General features: G+C 38.4%; 1 protein-coding gene across 3 annotated transcripts in view; it reads left to right on the plus strand.

Moving 5' to 3' along the window:
- Nucleotides 1–25776, plus strand: part of ANO2 (anoctamin 2) — a 200223-nt gene that overhangs the window by 81232 nt on the left and 93215 nt on the right. For all 3 annotated transcript variants that reach the window (XM_052790553.1, XM_052790551.1, XM_052790552.1), the window contains 2 exons: nucleotides 2188–2270; nucleotides 16391–16474. In XM_052790553.1, coding sequence (XP_052646513.1) covers nucleotides 2188–2270; nucleotides 16391–16474 — 167 coding nt within the window. The remainder of the gene's footprint in view (nucleotides 1–2187; nucleotides 2271–16390; nucleotides 16475–25776) is intronic.

Genomic DNA, 25776 nt, shown 5'->3' on the forward strand with positions numbered 1-25776 from the left:
AAAAGTCTGTTCTTGGGACCATGATAACTGAGCTTGTCAGTGCAAGAAAATACAGCCGTCATATACAAAGAACAGCAAAGTGAAACAAAGTACCCTTTACTAACTCTGCCAGCTTGCCTCTTAAGTATTAGATTACACCAAATTTTGCTGCCTTACTGCTAGGAAGGAGACTGTGCTGGTTCTATCTAGAGCTCATTCTGCTGAATTGCAGATCTCATTCACACACCTAATCGGCTTGCCTCACAGTATCTTGAGTAAATGTTGCCTGAATGCTTTTTCATAAGATATAGCATAGTGATGCGGAAACTGGCATGTCTTATGACTTACAATTGTATACTTAAAAGAGCAAAGTATGGTAATTTGAGCTGGCTGCATTTCATGATGGTGTTGGGCACAAGAAGTCTTTCATCCTGCTTGCCTTACCCCATTCTGTAAAAGGCAGATGAGTTACTACGGTTATTATCTTGAAAGGAGTCATACTTTCACTAGCTGATCTTGATGCCTCATAAAGCGTCTTTGTGATTCCAGCAATACTGTTTGCAAATGACCATATTCACAAAATACAAATTAATGCCTGACTAATTGTGCTTAATGTCACTGGTGGTTTGGGATACGGAATTTCAGCTGTCAGGTGTGTTTATTAGAAGGACAGTTGAATATAATGGGACTGTTTTTCTGCTAGTGTAAGTCAGTGCAAACTTGCTGATTTCAGAACAGCTACTGCATCTAGCCAAATAAGTTCTTACAGACCTAAATGTGGAACTAACTTTTTGAATAACAGGAAAAAATGGAATGAGTAATAGCACCCTATAAAATAACCAAATGTTTTTGTATTTAGGATATCTAAATACCCTTGAGTTTTCAAAACATGCTAAATATAGCTTTTTTATGTCCTCTTCTCTGTAAGGAAGGAGCAGAGATAGCAACTTAATTGCTTAATGTCTGGATTTACTTTCAGTGTACTGCCAATCCTGTGTTTAAGTGATATTTATTTCATACATTATGGGAGGATACCTGTGCAGAAAATACTTGCAGCTAACTGTTATTTTAATAGTAGTCTAACTTTTCCCAGTGTTATCTTACAGCTTACACCAAGTGTAGATGCATTCAAAGGAAGCTGGCTCTAATTCTCCACTGTAGTGTGTCTTGTGGAGCTATCTACAAGATGTTCAAAGTGATGTAAATACTGCTGTGATCCAACAATATTTTTACAATCCCCTTTTCACCAACTGAAAAGGTGAAGTGAAGCATGAGAAAATTGAAAATAGTGCCTACAGTTGCTTATAGGTATAGCTTTTATTGGTATAGTGAGTGGTTTTAGTTGGTATATACTGGTTTAGTATTGATATAGTAATCTGAAAATAGGTGTCCACAAGTCAAGAGGAAGAAGTGCTATTTCTAATAAATCCTTAAGTCTATAAATCATGAGCAGCTAGGCAAAGGGCTAGCTAGAGGAAACAGCAATTATGAGAGGAAGGTCAGGAGACTGTAAATATGAGACAACAGTACAACATCTGTTCCTTCATATTAATGAAAAAGGAAAAGCAGGAGACTGAACTTCTGGCCAGTCCTTCAGAACAAAATCACTGTGTCTATGCAGGACAAAAACATTGAACTGTACCACTATAATATATTTCAAAAGAACATTATTTTCTACATAATACTGAGGGTCTTAGTTTACATATAGGTATCAGTGATTTATTTCAGTAGCAGGCTACACCTACCTTCTTCACATGTTTCTGACTGATTAGAAACACTGAAACAGCAAAATCTGTTTGGCCAGTTAGAGTGTTACATGTTAATATTTAGAGCTACATTTTTTTTCATTAGATGTCTTGTACTCATGAATTCTAGAATGACTCATGGTAAATTAAGAGAGATGATGTTCTTGGAGTGGATATCAGCAGATATGGGTTCAGTTCCAGTCTCTGACAAGAATTTACCAGTGCCTTTGGGCAATCCATGTTGTATCTTTCTGTATTTTATTTGTAAAAAGACAGTAATTATTGTTTCCATGCTTTGCTTGTGTTCTTTCTTTAAAATTGGGCCTGGGGCTCTTTCGTAGTGCTTATTTATAAAGGGCCTAGCATAATGGGATTCAAATATCAGTTGGGGCTTATAAGTAACACAAACATTCACCATAGTGCATTGGATTTATAATATTTAAATTGTTATTTTTTTTTAAAGCTACTATGTTCCTTGAACAATGGAAGCGTTTGCAGATGAGATTGAGTTACTTCTGGGATCTAACTGGACTGGAGGAAGAAGAAGTAAGTTTCCTCTCCCTGTGCTAATTTACTGGATAAATTATTTTATATCTGAAGATATGCCTTGATATTTAGATTTCTCATGAGTGCTCTCCAGCCCAATGCAGTTCATAGCTATGTTTTTCTAAATGACTGTAACTGATACAGTTTTGAGTACCAATGTATCATGACAGAAATCATCACTTATATCTTACTGGTCAGCATTTAATAATCCTTTTCAACATTAATTATAAGATAACAGCAGATCATTTTTTTTGCTGAGAATGCCCTTATGCCATTGTACAGAGTGCAGTAACAGAATGATACAGAATAAATACCTTGTCATATAGATGTTACTTCATTATGTATAACAAAATGTCTCTGTGACGATGACCGTAACATGTCAGGGTAACATAAATAATATTTGCATGCAGCTCTGTGCTGCATCTATGATGCCTTAGGTACATCCTGAGCTCTAGGTACTCACCCACAGAGCTGTTGCAAACAACATATGGGGTTAGTTTCTTGAGAACAATTTTTAAGTGTTTTGCAATTGCCCACGCGGCTTCTAGCTGTACCCAAGTTGATGGAAAAGTGAGACATACTTGTTTATTAGTATTTACAATGTCCCTAAGTTTGTTTTCAATTGTGTTCTTAGGCATTGTTTCACATATCATGGCCTATGGTCTGTTTAAATTACTGAGACTCTCACCAGACGATTAATTTCTAACTCTGGCTAAAAAGAGTGCAGCCAGATTACTAGCTGTAAATATCATACTAAGAACAGGCAGACTTTGGACCTTCCATTACATATCTGTTAGCAATAGATGCTGATGTGGTTCTAGTACAGGGTTGTATTCAGTAATTAATTCAGAACTGCAGCAATTAGATTCTCTTTTATTGTTAATGGTGAGCCGAGTACCTGTATGGAGCAATTCAGTGTGCCTTGCTCTCTTCATTGACATAATAAAATGTGGTCAGGTTCCTGGAAGGTGAGTTTTAGGCCTACCTTGGTTTGATGGGAGGATTTAAATCCATTTCTTCATGTTCCAGCACACTTCTTTAAACAACAGACCACATACAAGCCTCCAGCCCTGCTACTCAAGCTCAGCTCAAACACGATGTAGAGTGCAAATAATGTAGAAGTAAGCTGACATCATGAACTTCATGATGTAGCATTGTGATAATATTGTTCCACTTTTGTCTATTCCTCAGATAAGAATCATTGGATAAAATGAAAAAATAACCCTGAGAACAGACAGCAGACTCCAGTATTCCTCTTCTTCCATCACTATCCCAAAATGCAGCCTTTAGCAATGTCTTTAGTGTAAGGGAGACCTCCCAAGTATTCCTTTGCTGATGACTTGACTATAACCTCCCCTATTTTGCCTCTGGTTTCTCAGCTTTTTCACTACTCTCTATCCAGTTATGACGTGGGTGATGCTCACAATATAACCCAGTACTCACAGTTTGTAAGTTGTGATGCAGACCAAGTGCATCAGCACATCAGAAATTACTGCTTGTCCTGTGTGGAATGTCATACTGCTCCCTGGGACAACAGCAATTTTGTACTAATTTCAGTACAAACTGAGAGGCTGGAGAGCAAACTCTTGGCTCTGCAGCATACTTCATGAACCCACCAGATTTTACTGAATTTCAAGTTCATCACTTGCAGTACAAAATCCTAAGGTTTAGCTTAGTATTTGCAAAATGTTGTGAAAGAATCTAGGTTTGTGAGGTCCTGTGATGAAGAGCTCTGAAGTGGTAAAAGTTTGTGGACAGGAACTGTGGGATCAGCAAGAATCCTTTGTTTATGACAAGTGAAGAAGTGCCAGACACATCGCAGCACAAGTTGAAGAATTAGGAACGTAGAATCATAAAAATAAGGCTGGAATGGACCTTGAGGGGCCATCCCTTGTGCACGTTAGGATCAAGTCTACTTAAATCATTATGAAAAGATGTTTGTCTAATTTGTTCTTAAATAAATCCAGCAGTGGAGATTTCACTTCCTCCCTAGGCAATCTATTCTACTGCTTATTTATCCGTACTGCTAATAAGCTTTTCCTAGTGTCTAACTGAAATCTCCTTGCTAAATGTTCATTTTTTTCTTGTTCTTTCTTTCAAAGATAAAGAGATTACCTCTGTCCTCTTTTCAGCAAAATTCAACATAATATCATATCTCTCTGTCACTTTTTTTTTTTTTTTTTTTTAAAGAGGAACTAGCCTCTGCTCTTTCAGTCTCTGTTCTTAAATCATTTTCTAGAAGTCTGTTTATTCTTGTTCCCTTCTGGACATTTTCTAGTTGATCCAGCTGTTTCTTGAAGAATAATGCTCAAAATGGACATGTCTCTTGACCTGACATCTTAAGCAAAAAGCCATGCGTTGTATCATCTTCTGTAAGCTCTTGGTACTTCAGCAAAAATTCAAAAGTTAGATCAGGTTTTGTTCACCTTTTATCCATTAGATTCATAAAGATGAAGATAAACTTGTTTGTAAGACAGATTTTGGTACCATGTTTCAGTGGTGGTGAAGTCTTTACAAGTGTTGGAAAATGAAAAATTGCATCTGATCAGGTTAGGCTAGAAGGAACTAGAAGTGGAATGCACAGGATCACTTAGCACAGCAAGAAGGAAAGGGACAAGGAAGAAGTTTAGAAGGTTTAACAGTTTTAAGACTAGATGGGGTTAAGTTGTTTATTATTATCAATTTCTTTAGAAAGCAAAGTTACAGAACCAAAACAGGGAGGAAAACAACCATAAAAATTGAAGAGCTGAGAAGTACATTGTGAATATTATATTGAAATAAATGCTTTCAGTGTAATTTTTGTGGACTCTTGACTATAAAATTTTCAGTAAAATTACTTTCTTTAAACACACTGGGCCAAATCTTTTGCTTCAAAAGAGTCACACGAGAGATTAATTTAGTCCATTTATTTGTAAATATCTTGGCAACGGCAGTCTGAGAAAGCAGACTCCCTGAGGCTTGCATGCATATTTGCAGCTGGCAGCCGTACAGGCTTAGAGGATTTGTGTTTGTACATCTGAAATCCACAAAAATAATAGGTAGCATTGGGTACTAACTGTAAAATAGATAATTGTGTTGAAAAGCAATTGAGCAACTGATAACTAAAGGGGCGGGGGAAAGAAAAGAAACAAACCCAGACGAGAACCATGAAAAACTTGGAAACACTGTGAATAAGCACTCAACATGTCATGCCACAGATATGTGTTAGTGTAACCCAATCAAACAGGTTGATGCATTTGTTTGTTTTTCAGGTTGTATCATAAGGGATATAGTGATCAATAAAGCAGGGGTAGAAATGGCAGAATCCATACCCTCTTCTAATTGTGAAGGAACTGGTGAAGAAATACCGAGGGACTGTAATTAATGATGTGGGGTGTAGAAACTATTGGCTTCCCATTAATCTTCAGAAATTGTATTTCTAGGACCCAGGATGTTCCTGCTTTAGGTTTTCTGGGTGGAAGAGGTTTTACCTCATTTTACCAACAATCCTATGTAAACTGAAATAGAAATGCAATTATAAAAGAAGAAATCTTAGAATTTGGAGCAGAACTCAAAAGAATAAATGGACAGAAAGTCCACACTAACTGAAATGCCAACAAGTGGAGGTCTTGTTATTGTTCAAATAGACATGCTGTTATACTGTTTCAGTACAACAGGGAGGAACTTAGATGTCCGTCTTCATTAGAAACGTTTGGTAAGTTACAAATTTAAGTTAAAATCCTGTGCTAAAATGTTTGCAAACTTTTTTTGCAAACTCTAATTCCCAAAGTCTTGTTCCCCCTTTTGCTATTCGATGACTTTTAAAAAAAATTTATTGAACCCTTAAGGGAAGACTTGAAGATACCCTGGGGATTATCACTGAATTAAGATAAAGTAATAAGGAAGGTAGATTGGGCAAGACAGAATTAAATAGCAAGCAAACTTGGTGACATTAAATATGTTTACAGATACATCCCATTCTTTCCTAACTCAATCATGGTTTAAATCAATCTATCTTCTCTACTACATTTTCAAAATTTGTTGTGATCTGATTAATTTGATGTTTTCACTTTGTCTTCCCCCTTGCAAATTATAGGAGCAGACTCCTTTTCCTGAAGTTCTAATAGTGTCTACTAAAACAGGCAGTATAAGATGTTTTTGTTTGCCTAAAAAAATGGAGGAGTGAAAAGCAGACTCTAATAAAATGACTGTGTACTCACAGCTTAGTCCTCTTGGGGAAAAAAATGGTCAGTAATGGTAAAAGGGGAATGTGTAGCTACAATATTTTGTGTTGTCTCAAATCTCTCATCCTCACTACATCCTCAGGTTTCTTGTGCCAATGAGATGCATTATCTCACATTTTTCCCATGCCTACTCTGATTTTCCTGTTGGGCCCATGTTTCCAAATATTTTTGATCTCTCTGTGGGTTTTTTTTACTACCTTTCCTTGGGTTTCATCACTCCTTCCAGTGAATCTTCTGTCACCCTCATTAAACTCCTGTTAACACTAATTATTTAATGATCCTAGGATGGCCCTGATCTTCTGAACAAATCCTTTCAACATTAGATTTAAGTGCTATGTTTAGGGGGATGGGGGTTTTATTAGGACAGTTGGAGAAGGAATGTTGAAAAATGGATGTTATCCCTCAGGCCTTAGGGGAAACTGTTTAGTACCAGCTGTTGCTCTGTTAGAAAATTACACATGAAGGCACACTTTAAACATGTTTTAATTTGTAAACTATAAGAACCAAAGCAGGTGATAAATCCTTTTCTTGCCAGAGGTTGGTAAAGATATATGATTACATTTTTTTCATTCCAAGACTGTTGATCCAGAGATGTGCCACAATATGCTGGGACTCTAGTTAATTTTCCTCTTCCATTTGTCTTCTACCAGACATATCAACACACTTTCATTTCCTTTCTTTTATTCCTTTTCCATTATAATGACCTCCTCTGTCTTTTCCAGGACTGAATTGTCTACAAGCCTCTAAGCTGTTTGATTCCTTATAGGTAGTCTTGATTCCTCAGGATGTTGTGATGGGCCATGCAAAGGCTGGGTCACCAGGGTGGCATGAGTTCTTTCCTCCTGCAGTCCCCTGAGTTCAGAGAGGAGACTCACATCTTCACGTTCTCTGGTGTAAGCACAGAGGTGGGCAGTTGCTTGGAGAGCTATGGACAAGGAGCTGGAATGGGCTCTTCCAGCCTGTGCAGTACAGGTCTCTGCTCCAGTTGTTGCTGCCCAGGGCATGGTCAAGGCATGGACGATGGAAAATAGGAGCTACTGGTAGAGGAAAGGAGCAACAGGGAGGAAAATCCTGCTTTCCAGTAGTTCTCTGCCTTGACCTACCACATCCCGTATCTTTATCCAGCACTGCCCCTCTAGGAACTGGGACCATCTCTAGGCCTTTCCTTCTTCCTCTCCTCCTTCCCAGTGACCCAGGAGATCCAGGTGGGTAAGCAAGATTTGCCAGCAATGTGCTTCTTGCAGAACAGGCAAGATATGGAGTGAGTGTAGGGGATCTTGTAGTGCAAGGGAGTGTATGTTCTGAGGGAGACAGGTATGAGGAGGTGGAGAGGGACCTTCTCCTCTCCCAGAGTCTCACAAACCCTGTCTGCCTTTCTCAGGTCCCTCAAAGTCACCTTAGTCCCTCTCTCAGCTCTCTCATACAAAGGTCTCTCAGACACTATTGTTTTTTCTCAGCCCCATTTTTCCTCCCCTCTGTCCTCCTCTGTTGCACCTAACAAAATTAGTTTTCCTGTGCACTGAAGATGTCTTGGGCTGGTTCAGTATTAGGTAAAGCAGATATGCTGACAGCCTCCAAGATTAACCTGCTGTTGGTGTTAATAAGGAGATCAGAATCTGGTCCTAGTTCACGCAGTTGCTCCAGACACCTCGGCACCACGTCATTATGTATTCTCTTGTGTGGGGAAAGAACTTTCTTTTTAATGAGATTTTTTTCTTTTAAATTTAAAATGTATTTTGCATTTACTCATGTGTATGAATGGAGGCTGCCATTTTTTTAAACCTCAACTGCATATGTAAATAATGTGGAAATGTGTTAAGAAACTCTTATTTTAATGAACTATAATAAAGGGACCTAGATGTCATTTATTCTTCTGTAAAGTATTTTGTTTGTCATTGTTATTTAGTCTGTGATTTTTCCCATGAAGTGTCATTGATACAGGAAGATTAATCAAGATTAAATTAAGAGAGAAGTAGCTCTTCTGTCAATCTGCATGAAGTACTAAACGCAGTGGAAGTTATTTCTAAAAGTACTTTTGAACTTGGGAGAGGCTTTTAAAATTTAAGAACAAGACTTTGTGATATTGTTTAATGACAGCCAAAATTGCCATTTGTTTAATACAGAATTTCAGAACTCTCATTTCAGCATAATTGTTTCCTATCCTTTATTTTTGCTTTATGCTTCTTTTTTTGTTTGATTTCCTTCACTGTCACATGCATATGGACACTTATGAGTAGTTCAATGTTGTTGCAAACTCATGCCTATAAAAACTCTCCCACATTATACTTATATCAAATATGTGATTATGTGGTGTGAGACAACGTTTTATTGATATTGATACAAGTTTCTAATGGCCTTGCTTTATTCATTACTTTCCAAGAGCACATAAGTGTGTGGTTTTCTTCTAGATTCATCCACACATCTCTGGGTCAGAGCTATAGAAATAATTCTAACCCTTGGAAAACATAAACACTTTTTTGATTCTGGATCTTGACTTCAAATCAGTAAACCACCACTGACTCTTTAGATCTCATTTTCCAGCTTCCATCCTACTCTGCTACTTCTACTGCAAGATTAAATTTCTTCTAGGCAGTGTGGAAAGTTTTTGCCGTTTTTATGTGTAGGTTTGTGTAAAAAGCTTCTGATCTGTGGCTTGCCCAGTAATAGTTCATTACACAATAACGAAATTCTCACCATCTCTGAATGTATACCTATCACAGCATTTTTAAATATGAGTGCATTAAGGCAGACATCTTGAACTGAGATTTTTAAAGGAGTCTGGAAGTTAGACAACCACGTACCATTGGCTCTTCCATAGAAGGTGGGTGACCAGCCTCCTTAGACCTAACAGAACAAATGCATCCAAAATGTAAATTCAGGCACCTAAACTATGTGGCACAGTTTCTAGATGAAAATCAAAACTTTTCTCTCACTTTAATGGGGGATGTGATTCTCTCTTTTCTGAAATTTATGGTTTTTTGCTGAGGTGATTATCTGTGGATTTATTTACCTCAGTTTATAAAATTAAGACACTAGGGTTTTTTGGTTTTTTTTTTGTAATGTATTGGCCATGTTATTCTCTGAAGTCTTTGTTTGGAAGATCTAGACTCACAGGGTGAAGCTGCATGAAATGCCTCAACAGTTTACTGATACCACTAGGTAGAGATTCCCTCCTTACTTGCATGCTACTAATTGTAGTGTCTCATCCATCACCTGAACCTACTGATTAAACCTGTGGAGAAGTAATTCCAGAAATAAAGCGGACAGTGTTTGTGGTGGAGGGGACCAATTAATTGGTTAAGTTTTCACATAGCATAATCGGGGCATTGGGCAGGGGAAGAGAAGAATGTGTGGGTTAGGAAGACCCTTTTAGCAATGGTGAGCCATTAAATCAGCTTATCTGTAGCGTGCAACTTCATTTATAGATTGCAGCTGCATAGCAGCTTAAGCCAATCTAACTGCACACTACTGTGGTGCTACTATCCCAGCCATGCAATCTTGTTCTTCCTCTTACGTGCATGCTGGCAATCATACAACTGAGTGGTGAACAGTTCAGACAGCTGATACAGCTGAATGGCAGCCAGGGGTATGAGGGGTAGGGGCTTTTATCCTGGTCATACCACGCAGCTGCATGTGCACTGGTATCAGTGTGAGGACAGAAATGGAAATGTGTGGCTAGTGCAAGGTGGAATTGAGTCTGAGAGTATGGGAGCCCAGGTTTAGATTGGATTATGCTGCTGTGAAACTCAAGCCTCAAGTATAAAAGCTTTTGACTACAAATTCAGCATTCGTGTTTGCTTCAAAGAAGTTGTTTTCATTAACATTCCTGGCTGTAAATCCATTGGGACATTTGTGGGAAACAATTAAAAGAGGCAATGGTATGGCTGAAACAAATTAATAAAGACTGAACAAATATTTATGGTCAAAGAGATTTTTAGTTCAGATTAGCTAAAGTATCTGTATTTCTCTACATTAGTGAGGAGCCAACGCTCTAACTTGGAACATGGTTCGACTTGAAAACTTCAGAAAGGTTTGGAAAGACAGCAGTTGGTCAAAATGTACACCTTCTGGAACCAGATAATTCTGGATATTATAAAGCTTTTGTTAGCTTGCCTCTGATATATGTGCTTTAAGATGTTTTAGGAAGTGTACCTTGGAATGTTATGTAGAGCCCCATAGCTTTTACCTAGTAAGCCAGGTTGCCTGTAAGCCACGGGTTCCAGGTGCACAGAGGCTGAAAGGAAGAAAACTCCAGGGAAATGAAAATTCCAGAAATATTAAAAATAGCCAGTGCTGAGAAAATACGATTTCATAAACAAAAATCCGATCTGATATTACCTGGAAGAGAGTTTCCTGGGCTATTTATGAGGCATCCTTATTAAAATGGGAGAGACTGATAGAGACTTTTGAGATCTGGCATGCTAGAAACATTCTTACCTTACAATCATTTATCTATCTCAGGTAAGGGAAAGACAGGGAAATTAATGATATTTGCAGTAGTTCTATCCATGGAATTGACAGAAGTACTGTAAGTTTGATTTAGCATTCAACTTTGACAGCTACTTGCCCATTCAATCATAGATCTAAAATCTGTGACCTCTGACCAGCTGTAATAGGATGAATCTACAAAATGTTTGCCCCTTTCATGCATCAGTGATCTTCTTTTAAACTTCTAAGCTTCTTGGGGTCATTGTACATAATGTGCAATATGTAACCTTGGACCAATGACTAGTTCAAGGTGCAGTGTCTCATGATTTTCATCTTGCTTAGAAGAAAAATACCTTATCTTAGTTGGAGGAAACTGTTGACTTTTAAGCTTGCTAATCTGTAGGATATTTTTTCTTGAGGCCATAACGTTACGATTTGCAAAACAGCTATTTTAGATCAAATTTCAAATCTGTAATCCATCCAAAGTACGCTCATTCTTAAATATTGACAGAGAAGAATTTCCATAAACACGCTCCCCTAAAGAGTGCCCTTACAGCCAAGTGTTCCCACTGTTACACATTATCAGACAAAAAAGAGAGAACAGTGCCCAAGGGGGGGGGAAATCCATTTATTTGGAGAAAGGGTTATAGCGGCTAAAGTGTCCTAGTCCGTGACTGCAACTACTTGATACTACCATAGGACAACTAAAACCAATAAACATTACAGTGATATGCACAGACATTTTAAATTTTCTACAGGGCAGGTAGTATTTCATCAAAGTTAGAGCAGTAAGTTAAGCTGGAAGTTGTTCCACTGATAAGCTGGGTGATGCCCCATTTCAGTGGGCTAGCATCCAACTTTACACCTGGGTTTCTTTATGTTTGTCAGCTCATTTGTTTCAGCAATGACTTATCATGCAGTAGAATAAATATTCTTAAGTAAAATTTTCAATACCACGGTTCAAGGAACATCTGGCTTCACACAATTCGACTTACCAAGGTAGGAGTATTTAGATGGGTTGGATTTGAATTGAATAATGAACAAGAATACGTGATGCTATATTCTGCTACAGTTACCCACAAAATGTGATATCTTGCCATTGCAATGGCAGCATTTGGTTGTTTGGTCCTAGTTTAAGGGCACTTAAAAATCTGAGGATATTTCAAAATTTAGTTTTGCAAGTAATCCTCTGAAGCACTACTGCTGTTCTTGCTCAATGGGAGCAAACAAAAGCATTATATCTATCTATCTGGCAAATATATTTCCATAATATACCTTATGAGTTCTTTTTTTTAAACTACTTTAGTTTTACGTTGCTTTAGAATACCTTAGATAGCTGAATTCCTATGTACTTGTACAGTGGCTTTTGTCTTTTAACATCCCTAAACTTGTAATAATGTTAGATGACTTACACAAGCTTTAGTTTTAATTTTACATAAATCAAATTTATTATGCAAGTGATCTGGACTAAAAAGATTGTGAACACCTACCAGTGATACCTTCATGTGTGCTGAAATATGAAAGTACTTTTCCTTGGATGAACATCCATATACTAGGACAGTCTAAAGAGATCATTGGTGTGAATGACAATGTCTTCCTTAGACTCCCCCCCCTCCCTGTCATCATCATAAGAAATAGAGGGGTTTAGTCATTGATTTGTAATAATTAACCCTCTTGCAGCAGAGAACAGCTGGGCTCTCTGTTCCGTTCACTCCAAGTTTCCATCTTGATTTGGGGCAGCAGCTGGGTCATTCCAGTTCTCATTTGTGGAAACCTTCCTTCCTACCAGTGTGCAATGCTTTGCTGCTCTGCTTGTGTTCAGCATATTAGGGTAAAGCTGTTCAATGAATTCACAGTATTTCTTTGACTTTCCTTAAAGTGTGAAAATGAAGCAGTAGGTTGGCTTATTTTTTGCTGATAGCTCTTTTGGTTTGTTAATCTGGGATAGTTTCAAAGGTTCTATTTTTTCTTAGCAATACAGATGTTTGTCATGCATGCTTTGCAAAATTCCATTATCACTTTCTTCCTAAATCAAAGAGAAATTAAGGAGAGATTGGTTCACATTGTATATTCTTATCAGAATGGATCATTACCTACACAGCCTTAATTTGCAATGTATAGTGGATACACATGTTGTATGTTTGAGGCAAATCCTGGAGACCATTCTCAGGGAAAATTCCCACTGACGTCAATATGAGTTTTGTCTGAGTAAAAATTTCATGATTTGGCTCTTTGTTTTCAGGATGGGAATTATCGTTTTCTACTCTGAGCACTCATTTGGCCTCAAAGTACCTTGGCTCACATGGTTTTCAATAAGTGTCTGGCAGCTGTACTGGCAAACTTCCAGCATCGTGGGATTCATATTTATCCCTACATGGACATTTGGCCTTCCTCAAGTCATCACAACTATTTCTAGCTTATTGTCCTAAGTGTAGAACTCTTCCCATTTTCAGACAAAGAATTGATTCTGAATCGCACTCTTTTTGCGGCAGAGTGGAGTTGTTCTTTCACATCCATGTATATATGATCAGGATCAAGTATCTCTAAATCTGTACTGTAAAGAAATGTTTCGTGCAATATACTCAAAAAGAATATATAGATACATGCATTCCAGGAGGTGCTGTGGTCTGTCCAGTCAAGGGTAAGATGACTTGGTAGATTCAGTGAAGACAGATCAACTGATTTTTCAGTGCAGATGTAGGTGTATTGAAATGCAGTTAAAAGGACACTGAAATGTCTTACTAGGAAAACTAAACATAACTTGACCAAATTTGAACAGAACATGCACTCGAAGCAAAACTATCAATAGCAAAAAATAACTTACAGTACTATGTTTTGCTTGGCATTTTATTTTCTCACCCTGTTTCCTTTCAAGCCAATTTTCAAAAGTTGCTCTGACCTCTGGCAGCTGCCCCTGGTGTCCCTGAATGCTTTGCTTAGCAGAAAATAAGAAAAAGGAAGAAAGCCAATTCAGCTCTGCAGGTGCTCCCATAGTGCGATTAGATCTCCTCAGTTTCTTACAGCTTCATTTATCTCATTTCCCTACTTTCATCAAGCTCCCTCCTCTCATGTACCCATCCATGCCTGATGCCTTTGTCCTTTCTTCATTCAAGTCTAAAGATCTTTCTTCCATCTGACCTCTGAACCATATCTAAGGAGGCGTGATACAAACTAATGCAAATGAACAAGCTAGTGAAAACTTACAAAATGTCAAGATACATGCATTGACCGCAGCATCTTTAAACACTTATTGTTTCATCTTTGTCTTTCCTTTCGCCATCCTGCTCACCACCATTTTTGCTGCTAATCTACTTCAGTAATGTCAGAAATTACCCGTGCCTCATTATTTCTTGGAGTTCCACATACACTTGTAGCACTGAGTAGTAACAGTGACCATTGTGACAAGAAGTGCTATAGTGATTCCTGAACTTCATTCCCTGTGGTATTGATTTTTATGTGAGGCATAAGTAATGTAAAAGAGCTCTGTGATGCAAAGAGTGTCACACTTGCACCCTTAGAACATGTTTTATTTATTTGAATTGTACATGAAATTACAAGTGTAAAACAAGCTGCCATGCTAGCAGTTTCATTATATTTGTTTGGTATAGCATCATAGTGCTAGAGTCTCAGAGGCATAGCCATACTTGAGCTTTGGAGGAAACAAAAAGCTCCCTCAAGCCTCCCCTGTTAGTACCAGACTCCCTGGGAGCAGCAGAATGGATGTACCATTAGTGGGACTGCCTTTAGGGGAGATATACACATGACTTGTTCACAGAGTTCAAAAAGGTAAGGAAATACTCATTTAAGACAGTTATTTAAATGACAGTGTGTTCACATTACCTGTTCAATGTGTCAGGAAAATCTCATGATCAGGATAAACTATACATTGGAAGTCTCACTGTGTCTACATACTGGTGTGCAACAGAGAATGCTTGAGATGGTGTCTGATGTAGTGAAAACGTTACAGATAACAGAAAATGAACAGCACATGTATCCCCCAAAGAAGACTGTTGAAGTTCCATGCAACCCCCCTACTATTGTCCATTAATTTTTAAAAAAATGGTTTTTATTCTCTTTGTGGCTATCAGATTCATTAAAAAGTGTTAGTAAGTTGATTTTGTGGCTGGGCTGAGAAGCATATGTTCTAATTATAGTAAGGAAAGATGGTAAGACCAATGTCATAGGAATAGGCTTTTTGTGGGAGGCATCAAATCCAAATTCCAGGCTCTGAATGAATTCAGAACTTGGTGGGAATGAGGAAATACATGGCATTTGTCTTTTTTATGAGCTGCTCTCTTTAAAATCCTGATAAGTTTGTGCTACCATGCTTAATTTAAGCTCTAATTTGGAACAGAAAAATATAATTTGCAGGCAAACCTTGAAAGGTTATTGATAGGGGAAACTGGGCCAGATCTGCCAGCTCAAGAGAGGCAAGGCAGCCACAGCACCATGCCCCCAGGTCCAACCTGTAGTGATGCCAAGCATGTATTCCCAGTAGGCATACATACACAGAGCACACATATATGCCACATACGTACATATAGACATGGCCAGCCACACAGATCACACAGACACGCACGCAGCAGGCACACAAACACAGACAGCACAGTGGACTCATCCTGCTCCTCTCCCTGGTTGAGCAGGATGGAGGCCTGCTAGTGAGAATATATATATATATGCACATACGTACAATGCAGATCCCCCCAGTCTGCCCAGTAGGTGCCCCTGGGCCCCAGTCTCCCCAGTTGCCGGCACACAGAGGTACAAGCCCACAACGCTACAGCCCCTCTCCAGTTGCTCACTCACACGTACATTCCGCTCCCCCAGAGCTGTCTGGAACTCCCCTGGTTCCCCAGCAGCCAACCCACCCTGGTCTCGACCTTGAAGACACACGCACGCTCCAGTGGGCCACGCTCCTAGAGGCCCCCAGACCCTGTGATCTCTCTGGAAGTTGGCTGGGACTCCCCTGGTCCCTCTGATAGCCAATTCCACCATGGTCTCATCCTTAAGAGACTCACACCTCCCAGGCACTTCACCTACTCGCCAGCTACTCCAGCTTCATCTCCACTAGCACTTACATACTGAGTCTCATACCTGCAGTTGCTGGTGGTCAGACCTCCATATAGACCAGCAAACTATTTACATGTGATTGGCCCTTTTTATCCCCTTATCCCTCTATTTTTCCACAGTTGTTCCTCCCTAAATGACCTGGATCCCTCCCTTCCCCACCTTTGGTTCCTCCCCTAAACATCCCATAATAAGTCCTGTACAATCTCTAAATGCTCTTCCACTGCATCCCACAATGTATCCCATACCTCTAGGCAGTGATCCCCCTAGTCGAAAAGGTCCTGTGGTGTTGAATCATCTTTATGGCTTAGATTGTGAATAAGTGACCAGAACTTTTTTTTCTTTTCTCTTAATCATAATCACACGTTTGGGTTTGTTTTTTTTTTTTTTTCTTTTTTTCAGGAGCATCCCAGACCAGAGTATGAAACCAAACTGCTGCAGAAAAAGCTGAAAAATAAAAACATCAGAACCGAAAATTCAAATGAAGTAAGATGCAACTCACTCTTTTTACTTATATTGGATTTGTGTTTTGTGATATTGTGATTATCTTTTTGTCTGTCTCTGATGGATAGTTTGCAAAAGGCACTTTTTGGTGCTCTTAATCAGTTTTGTAAATTGCTTGCTGGGGTCTGGTGTTATGCAGCCCTACAGTGCCATTGAAAGGCTTTGAGGTAATCACGTTGCAAAGTAAAGCAATTAGCAGTTTGCATAGGAATATGGTTGACAGGTGGTTCAGGACCTATTCTGTAGAGTGATGAGTGATTAGTAAAATAATCACCACAGGGATTTTTACAGCAATGACCTAGAATTTCAGTACTTTGTGGACAATAAAGAAAACAGCTTTTATTGTAGTGATTTTGTTTGCATAGGTAACATGGGCATCTTTAGTCATGTCGTAGTTATGCAGTTGTGAAGTTTTGATAGCATTTCCAATGTAAATGGAAAAATAATAATCGGTATACCATTTTTAGATTGAAGTGTGTTTAGGCTTTCTATGGCTGTTTCAAACCTAAGAACAAGCACTTTTTTTGCCCAATGTCCTCTTAATAATTTCTGTAAAATACTGATCGAGGTCTGTTTCCTAAGCACTCGTAAGTCCCTGTAGACTTTGTCCATTAGGCTTGGTTAACCATTGCTTATTCCCTGCATGCCACACACGCCAGCAAAGCCAAAGCATTCCAAAACCAAGGAAACAGTTTAATTTGTTTAAACATTGAAACCAGTATCTGAAGTGGAGAATACTCCAGTTTTCAGATTTGGTCCAACAAATATAGCCTTGCAGCTAATGATAGAACTTAACTATCCTTTTCTTCTGCTGATCACCATCAAGAGTGGGAAGTGTTTGTAGTGAATCTTTCATCTCAGTGAGAAAGTCTTTCACCTGTTGGGCCCAACCAAACTCCACAGAAGACAACAGAAAAATTCTCAATTACTTTAATGGGCTTTGGTTCTTGCCCAATATAAGCAGGGACTCTCACATAGCAGTATGGGGGAGGTCTTCCCTGACACATTAAACAGTTCTCTAGGCCTTCCAAGCGAGGGATCAAAGACTGTAAAAGACAGATAAAGCAGCTGCTGCCATTCAGCTTTTTCTGACTAAAGTAAGTGAAATCTGGAAATGAGTCAGTGACTGATGCTGTAGAATGTTAGACTTTTGTAGTCATGAGGCAGTGTTAGATAATTATCTTGCTTAAATGAGACACAGAAATCACAGCATTATAAATTAGAAATTAATTTAAGGTAAAAGAAAGCAGTGAAAAATGCTAAGAGCGTAGGTGGAAAATGAGGAACAATGTAAAGATTCAGCACTATAAAAACTCCTTTCAAACATCAGGAAGAGAAAGGTTTTCCTGGAATAATTTCTTTCCAATTACTTTTTGTGCCAATGTGGATGGAAAAATAGCACTCAGAAAGAAAATACTTGCTTCAAGTTTTTGGGGCATCTGTATGCAGACTTTCTCCAATATCCTTATAGGAGACAAAATCCTATTTTGGAAATTGATGTAGGTATTTTGAACTGCAAAACTCCTGATTTTTAGTAATACTTGATTCTGAAGTTATTTTGAAAAAAAAAAAATTAGTTCATTGTGTCATTTAATGTATTTTCTGGACAAGTTTCCCAGAGTCATCTCAATCTCTTTTCTAAACTTCATTAAAAATTAAAGTGCTTTGACATTTGCCATCAGTTACTCATAGGGAGCAAACAGTTATTAATATGGCAGAACATTTCATTTGGGTTAAGGTAAATTTCTAATAAATGCATTCATCCTGCAACTAACTGACTACCATCTCTCCCCAAATTACTGAAATATGTTCCAAACTTCTGAGCAGTTTTCCATCAGTCAACATTTTGCTTACTAATTCTGTTGCAATCATTTTTTTTTTTATTTCCCTCAAATTCTTTCTAGCAAACAGCACATTAGTCTGGGTTTGGAAGATGTGTTGCCCAGTGGTTTGTACCTCAATGTCTTATGATATTATAAGGGCAAGAAATGTTTTTGTGAGACCTGCTGAAGAGGAAAAAGGCCAATTCTTTAATTGAACTGTTACGTTTAATGTAACTGTGGAAATGTACAATTACATTTTGCTTTGGAAGATCCTGAAAAGTTAGATATTAAGAGTGATGAGTATTTATGACTGCAATAGTTCTTCTGCCTAATTTTTAGAGGTTTTAATCTTCTCCTTTTCCTCCTTCAGATGGCTGTATGTTATACTCATTGCAAGACCATTAGCTCAGGAGCTTTTGCATGGCAGGTTAATATTAAGGCACAGGTTTCTGTGAGGTCTCTGGCTCAGTACTTCTGTCTTGTTGGGTGGAAGCCAGGGTACAGGGCTTTGTCATATTAATAGTGCAGATCTAGTGGCTGGACAGGCATCAAAGTAGAGGTCTCTCTGTAGTTAAAAATTCAGTCCTCCTAATTTCTTGGTTTTGTATGAATATACAGATGCCTGTGAGGTCTCAAACTCATTATATCTTGGTTGACAGTCTAATGTCATGGCGTAAGTCTCTGTGAAGTTCTTGCCTGAATATTTTTAGCTAACTAGTGTAATTTAAAGGCATATCTTTTGGGTGTAGCTGGTCAACAACTGTAGTGTGCTGTTTGATATCAAAGGGCAGGCTCTGGCACCACTGCCTAAAATGTCTCATTACTTATCTAATATGAAGTCAGAAGTCTCCATTTCAGCAGCTGTGGCTTGTTGGGATAGAAACGATGCCAAAGCTGCCGCTATTGTGAGAATACTGATTTAGAGCTTACTTAAAGGCATATATTTCTATAAAATTACTGGCTTGTTTCCAGTATGTTAATTCCTCTGTTCCGGTGAGGATGTGACTAGTTTTATGGCAAGAAACTGAGCTTTTATGTGGAAAACTCTGTGTACAGTGCAATTTTTTTTCTTGCCTTACTCCAACAAGGAGTCCCTGTGAAGCTAATTGGGTTATTTTTGTAATGAAGGGATAGGGGTGGTTTGGTTATGGGCTGGTTTTGTGATTGCAGAAGAAAATCGACACCACTTACATAGTCTCTTAAATGATAACTTGGGAATACCTGTTAAGAGGAAACCTACTTCAACATACAGTTTTCCCTGTCTGCTGTTGAAGTCATTAACTTTAATGAGTGTGGAAGATGCCCAGCACCTGTCAGGGCCAGTAAACATATGAGTCACTCTACCCAGGCAACAAATTCCAAATCAGCTTGATGAGACTGGCAATAGAAAGTATTACAGATCTAATGTATTACTTGCCCAGTGGGGTTTGTGTTATAGAATATAGCTTTCATACAAATACTACTTAGGGTTTTTAAGCTGCTGTAATAAGCAAAGAGCAAAATTTCAGCCTACACCACCCTGTGTGGTTCAGGCTGCTTTAATAAATATTTTATTGGTTATTTTGAGAGTGGGAAAGAAACTGTGAGGGCTCAGAGCACTTCACAAAAGATTGGTGTGAAGTTACTCTTACAATAACACCCTAAGGTTCTACTATTTCAGAAGAGAATTCATTTAAAGCTAAAGGAGTTGAAACATTTACATGAAATGCCTCAGGTTAGGTAGCAAATGCATAAAGAGACAGTCCTTATGAATGATAACATTGATTTTAAAAAATGACAAGTTCTAAGGGACTGATTCTGTAAACCTGCAATGATTTGGCTTATAACCAGTAGCACCATTTGATTCTTTATGGTCACATAAATAAAGGCTTGCAATGTAGAGTTGCTTCATTCATATACATTAAAAAGCTTCTTTGTCCTTGCAGCAGAGATGAAGGCTTACATGCGCATGCATGAATACATGTGTCTGATAATACATTCATGCAAATGTGGCAGATGGATTTTTTGTAATAATGCAATTCATATTCTTTTTTGTTGTTCTTGTTTAATACACTATAACATTGAAGATGTGGATAAAAATATTTAATGAATAGGGTGAAGTTACTGTATCTGCAGAATGTTAACTAAAAAAGGTGTTGGATCTTTGTAATCTTCTGACAAGTTGTTGTTCTCTCTGTGCAATAGTAATGTTCTCAATGGAAATACACACAGGTCAGGAAATGAAAATTGGTCTTGTGCCTGAAAACATGCAGATGGGGCTAGATCCAACTCTCACTGGAGCTGATGGAAAGAAAGCCTTCCAGTCATTTCTGGGAGACATGGATCAGGCCCTGACTCCTTTTTATTAAATGTCCAGCTGATCTGGCAAACATGATGCAACATCATATATATTCTTATCTTTCCTATTTGGCAGGAAACTGAATAACTCATTCTACATATTTCTCAAGGAAAGTTTTTCTTTATAGAAAAAAAGGGCTTGTCTCTTGGCTCACGTCCTTACTTGGAGCAAACCCTGGGAATAATAGAATCTGGCACTACAACTTGCCTTTAATTCATTTTAAATGTGAAAGTGGCAGAATAAGTTATTTAAATTGTTAATTCAGTTGGTAATTGAAACAAAAGAAAGAAATATTTCTTCCTGAATCATTGTTTCAGTTAGGAACTGGATTAAAGCAAGCTGGTTTGAAGAGGAAGGTGCCTAGTGTAGGGATGATACAGGTAAATATAAGGTAGAATTGTACATTGCTGATGAATACTTTATAGATATATTTTCAAAATTTCAGCATTGTGAAACACGAAATAGTAATTCTTGCTGCTAATTGGTTCCTTACCCAGTTTTGGATCAGTGAAACTCTCACAAGGCCTAAGAAACACTTCAGATGTTGAGGCCCACCTCTTTATTAAGCAAGTCCTTGATAAGATTAACTGAAGAAAGAAAAGAAATCTCTTTTTTTATATATTAGCTGTAACTCTGCAGAGGAAACCAAGATAATCGGTCATAAATACTAATTTGAACAATCAGAACTGTAAAAGAGCTGTGAATAAACCCAGAGTTCCTTAATCACTAATATTGAGAGAATAATTTTTTAGCATTTATTGGACCTTATTATTAATGTGATAAAACCACCAATTTTGGTCCAGTATTTCTCAAATTGGCCAGTGTCTTTCCAACCTCTTTCATTGTTTTACTTTGACAAATAACTTCACTTTCCAAGCATATGGGATAGTAAGAGGAATATGTAATAACTGATGTTTTTTTTTCTTTTCAACTTATTCCTTGCATCATTAACTTTTGAAAATAAAAAATGGAGAATGATTGAAGATGAATGAGGACACTTATGATGATAATCTTAGAGAGACATCTCATTCTCTTTATTGTACCAATATTTGGTTGGCTAATTGGATCAAGTCACATTAGAAGGGTAAATGTTGTAATTCTGATTATTTTAACATTTATTTGAGTTCTGGGGTACATCAGTTTTACACCAGAGTATTCATAAGCAGAATTTGTGTCTTCAAAAGACTGTTGACATGGTCTCTCAGTATGTTCTTATTTAGATGTGTGGGTTCTCTGACTATAAGGTATACAATGTGTATTCAAACCTCTTCCCTATTATTGTCTTGGAATTTGGTTATCTTTGTATGGAGTAGTGTAAAAAATGTGGCTAAAAATGTGCCACTTGCTCCCTGTGTCTGAAAATCTGAAGTGGGATTTTCTCCTTTGTATCAAATAAATGAACCCAATGTATAGCCACAGTTCTGTGCTCTAGTATTTAGAATAATATTCCAGTCAGCCTTCAGAAGAGGTAGCTTTTCCAATACTCTTGATATGAAGAAAGAAAATGCTTAGAAGTATACTATCATATAATAATTCAAGTTGGAAAGGCCTTCAGGATTTTATCTAGTCCAAGCTCCTGCCCAAAAGAATGTTAGCTATGATACCAAACCAGGTTGCTCAGGGTATTCTCCAGCTGCGTCTTGAAAACCTCCAAGGATGGAAATAGTAAAAGCTTTCTGAACACTGCCTGACTGTCCTCATGTTGTAAAAGCTTCTTGTTATACCCAGCCTGAACTTCTCGTTTCAATTTATGCCCATTGTCTCTCATCCTCCCAGTGTGCACGGCTGTGAAGAGCCTGGCTCTGTCTTCTCGATGACCTCCTTAAACAAGCTGAGCAGGCCTTGTTCCTCCACCTCTCTTCATGGCACAAGTGTTCCGGGGCTCTGTGCTAGACTCACACAAGTTGAGCGATTTATTTTTTCGACTGGAGGGCCCCAAACTGGACACAATATTTTGGATGCAGGCTAATGAGTGCTGAGATGCGGTGGTAATCACTTCCCTGGATCCACTGGTTAAGCACTGGTTAGTACAGCCCAGGGTGCTGTTGGCCTTTGCTGCCAGGGCACATTCCTGGCTCCTGGTCAGCTTGCTGTCTACAGGGACACCAGAGGGCTTCTTCAGCAGAGTCTGTACTACTGCCTCCTGGTTTTGGCTGGGATAGAGTTAATTTTCTTTCTAGTAGCTGTTACAGTGTTATGTTTTGGATTTAGGATGAGAAGAATGTTGATAACACACCGATGTTTTCAGTTGTTGCTGAGTAGTGTTTAGACTAAGGCAAGGGTTTTTCAGCTTCTCATGCCCAGCCAGCAAGAAGGCTGGAGGGGCACAAGAAGTTGGGAGCGGACACAGCCAGGGCACCTGACCCAAACTGGCCAAAGGGGTATTCCACACCATGGGACATCATGCCCAGTATATAAACCGGGGGGAGTTGACCGGGGGGGCGGATCACTGCTCGGGAACTAACTGGGCATCGATCGGTGAGTGGTGAGCAATTGCATTGTGCATCACTTGTTTTGTATATTCCAATCCTTTTATTATTATTATAATTATCATTATTATTTTATTCCTTTCTGTCCTATTAAACTGTCTTTATCTCAGCCCAGGAGTTTTACTTTTTTTTTCCCAATTCGCTCCCCCATCCCACTGGGTCGGGGGGAAGTGAGTGAGCAGCTGCGTGGTGTTTTAGTTGCTGGCTGGGGTTAAACCACAACATGCTGCAAGGAGTTTTCCATTTCAAAGGCAAGTCTTTGCATTTGTCCTCCTTGAATTTCATGAAGTTTGTATACACCCGTTCCTCCAGCTTGTCTAGGTCACTGGAAGGCAGCCATGTACTTGAGCATATTGACTGATCTCTCCCCAGTCTGATGTCATCTGCAAACTTGATGAGCAAGCATTCTATCAGCTCCTCCAGGTCCTTCTTTAAAGATGTTAAACAGGGCAGTCCTAATATAGACCCCAGCAGTACTCCAGCTGTTACAGGTCTCCAGGTAGATTATGGCTCATAAGCTAATACCCTCTGAGCCAGACCATCGAACTTGGACTTTGCTGAAGTCAAGGCAAAAGGCATTGACAAGTCTCCTCTTGTCCACAAGTCTAGTCTTTTTTCCACAGAAAGCAATCAGGTTGGTGCGGTATGATTCACCTTTGGTAAATCCATAATGACTGTTCGCAATCACCTACTTCTCCTTTATGTGCTCCGAAATGGGTTTCAAAACCTCTTTCCAAGAGACCAAAGTGAGGCTGACTCCTTGATTATCCTTTTGTCCTTTCTGCGAAGATGGATACAAAATTGTTCTTTCTCCAGTTGCCAGAGCCCTTCCCTGATCTCAGTGCCCTTCCAGAGATGGCAGAGATCAACCTTGCGATAACATGAGCCTGCTCCTCTAGCTTCCATTCCTCTTCTCCAAAGTTACAGGTAAACTAAATCACTGCTTATCTTTTCTAAAGGAATAAATCATCATTGTTTTGTCTAGACATCAAAACGGTGTTTAATTAGGAATACTAGATCCTTTTTTAATTCAAATGTTGGAGGCTGAACAGTGCAGATCAGAGCCAGGATTTTAAGAAAAAGGTACCTTATGCTTGTGAGACTCTTTTCTGCCAAAATAAAAATTACTTGTCTTTTTTGGAAGAGAGCTTTGAACCTAGAAACAAGAGAAGTCAGGGCTGCTGTTTGTTGGTCTTATTTGTGTTACTTATTAAGATTTTTGGCTCAAGGAAGCATTCTTTCTAGGGCAGTACTATAGCTTGCGTTGTTTAATCATGTAACTGGGACTTAAGTACAAGATTAAAGTTAAGCACATGCCTCAGCGTCCTGAATATGGATACAATTAAGTGCTTTTTTGAATTGAGGCCTAAGCTTCTTATTGACAACATTAAAGATGATGCAGGTCTCTTTCCTATTAAACTGAACAGAAAGACTCATTCCTACAGGTTCTATTCATCAATACTTGCAATTAATGGGAGTTCTGCCTGAGTAAGTAATAAAGTATTAGTCCTTAAGTCTGCAGTTACTGCAGATGACTTACTATCACATTGTACCCGGTCAAAGACTATAATAACAGGTTAGAGGGTTACAGCAAAGTCTCAGGTTGAAAAATAAATCTCCAGAAGTCTGCTGGGTTTTAATTTAATGCAGATACTTGAACTTAAGAAAAACTAGAGTATTTTCCCTTTCCTGTGTGCTGGTGACAAACTCCTATATCTTGGAGTATATTTTTTACCTTCTGTTGAGCATATTTATAGGGTAAATTTCATGCTATTAATCTCCAAGGTCAAAACAGAAGCCCAGATTTGGGACAAAATTTACACAAATTGGCTGTGGAAACAACAGTCAGTTAAGCTATTTGCCAAGAATTTTTTATTTGATGCATACTGCAATCCTGTCTGCAATTTTAAAGAAATAAACTGCATTTACATTAAATTCCTTTGGGCATCCATCTCATGAAGATTGAAATTCCACATACTCCAAGCTTAAAGAGCTAAAGAAGTCAGTTTGAACTGCTCAACTTTTGCAGCTATTACGATGCTTAATTGAAAAACACTTGCCTGCTGAACTACTGATTTTCATGATTCACTTAATTTAGGGATAAGATGGCACTGTGTTTGGAAGCTCCTTCACACCATGGTACTTCATGTAATAGATAAACTTGAATTCTTACCAGGTTATTCAAGTGAACTTTTTCTACTGTTGATGTCACCTAGGTATCGTGCAACTGAATTTAGAGAGAGTAGACTTTGAATTATTAATACACGATACCGGATTCGTTGCTTTTTTCAATCTCTACTGTTCATGTAGTGAAAATGCAAAGCTTGTTTACATGCATGGACTAATCTAACAACTTCCAATGGCATACTCCAACTCTAGCCTCAGAGTCTGGTGCATAGCTAATGATACAAATAAAGATGGAATATTACCTTTTAAAACAGTGAAAAGAAACCTCCAGTGTATCTCCTTTGCCGTTAAGGAGTCCACTGAAAGATGATGGAGTGGTATGTATGTGCCTTTTAGCTATTGCTTTGTAGGTAACCATAACTATTCAAAATTCACCCCTCCACATGGTTTTCTTCTGTTCTTAAAATTCCATGAAATCAAACCAGAAAATCAAAGGAGGATCTTACA

Source organism: Harpia harpyja, chromosome 6, assembly GCF_026419915.1.
Source record: "Harpia harpyja isolate bHarHar1 chromosome 6, bHarHar1 primary haplotype, whole genome shotgun sequence".
Lineage (NCBI taxonomy): Eukaryota > Metazoa > Chordata > Aves > Accipitriformes > Accipitridae > Harpia > Harpia harpyja.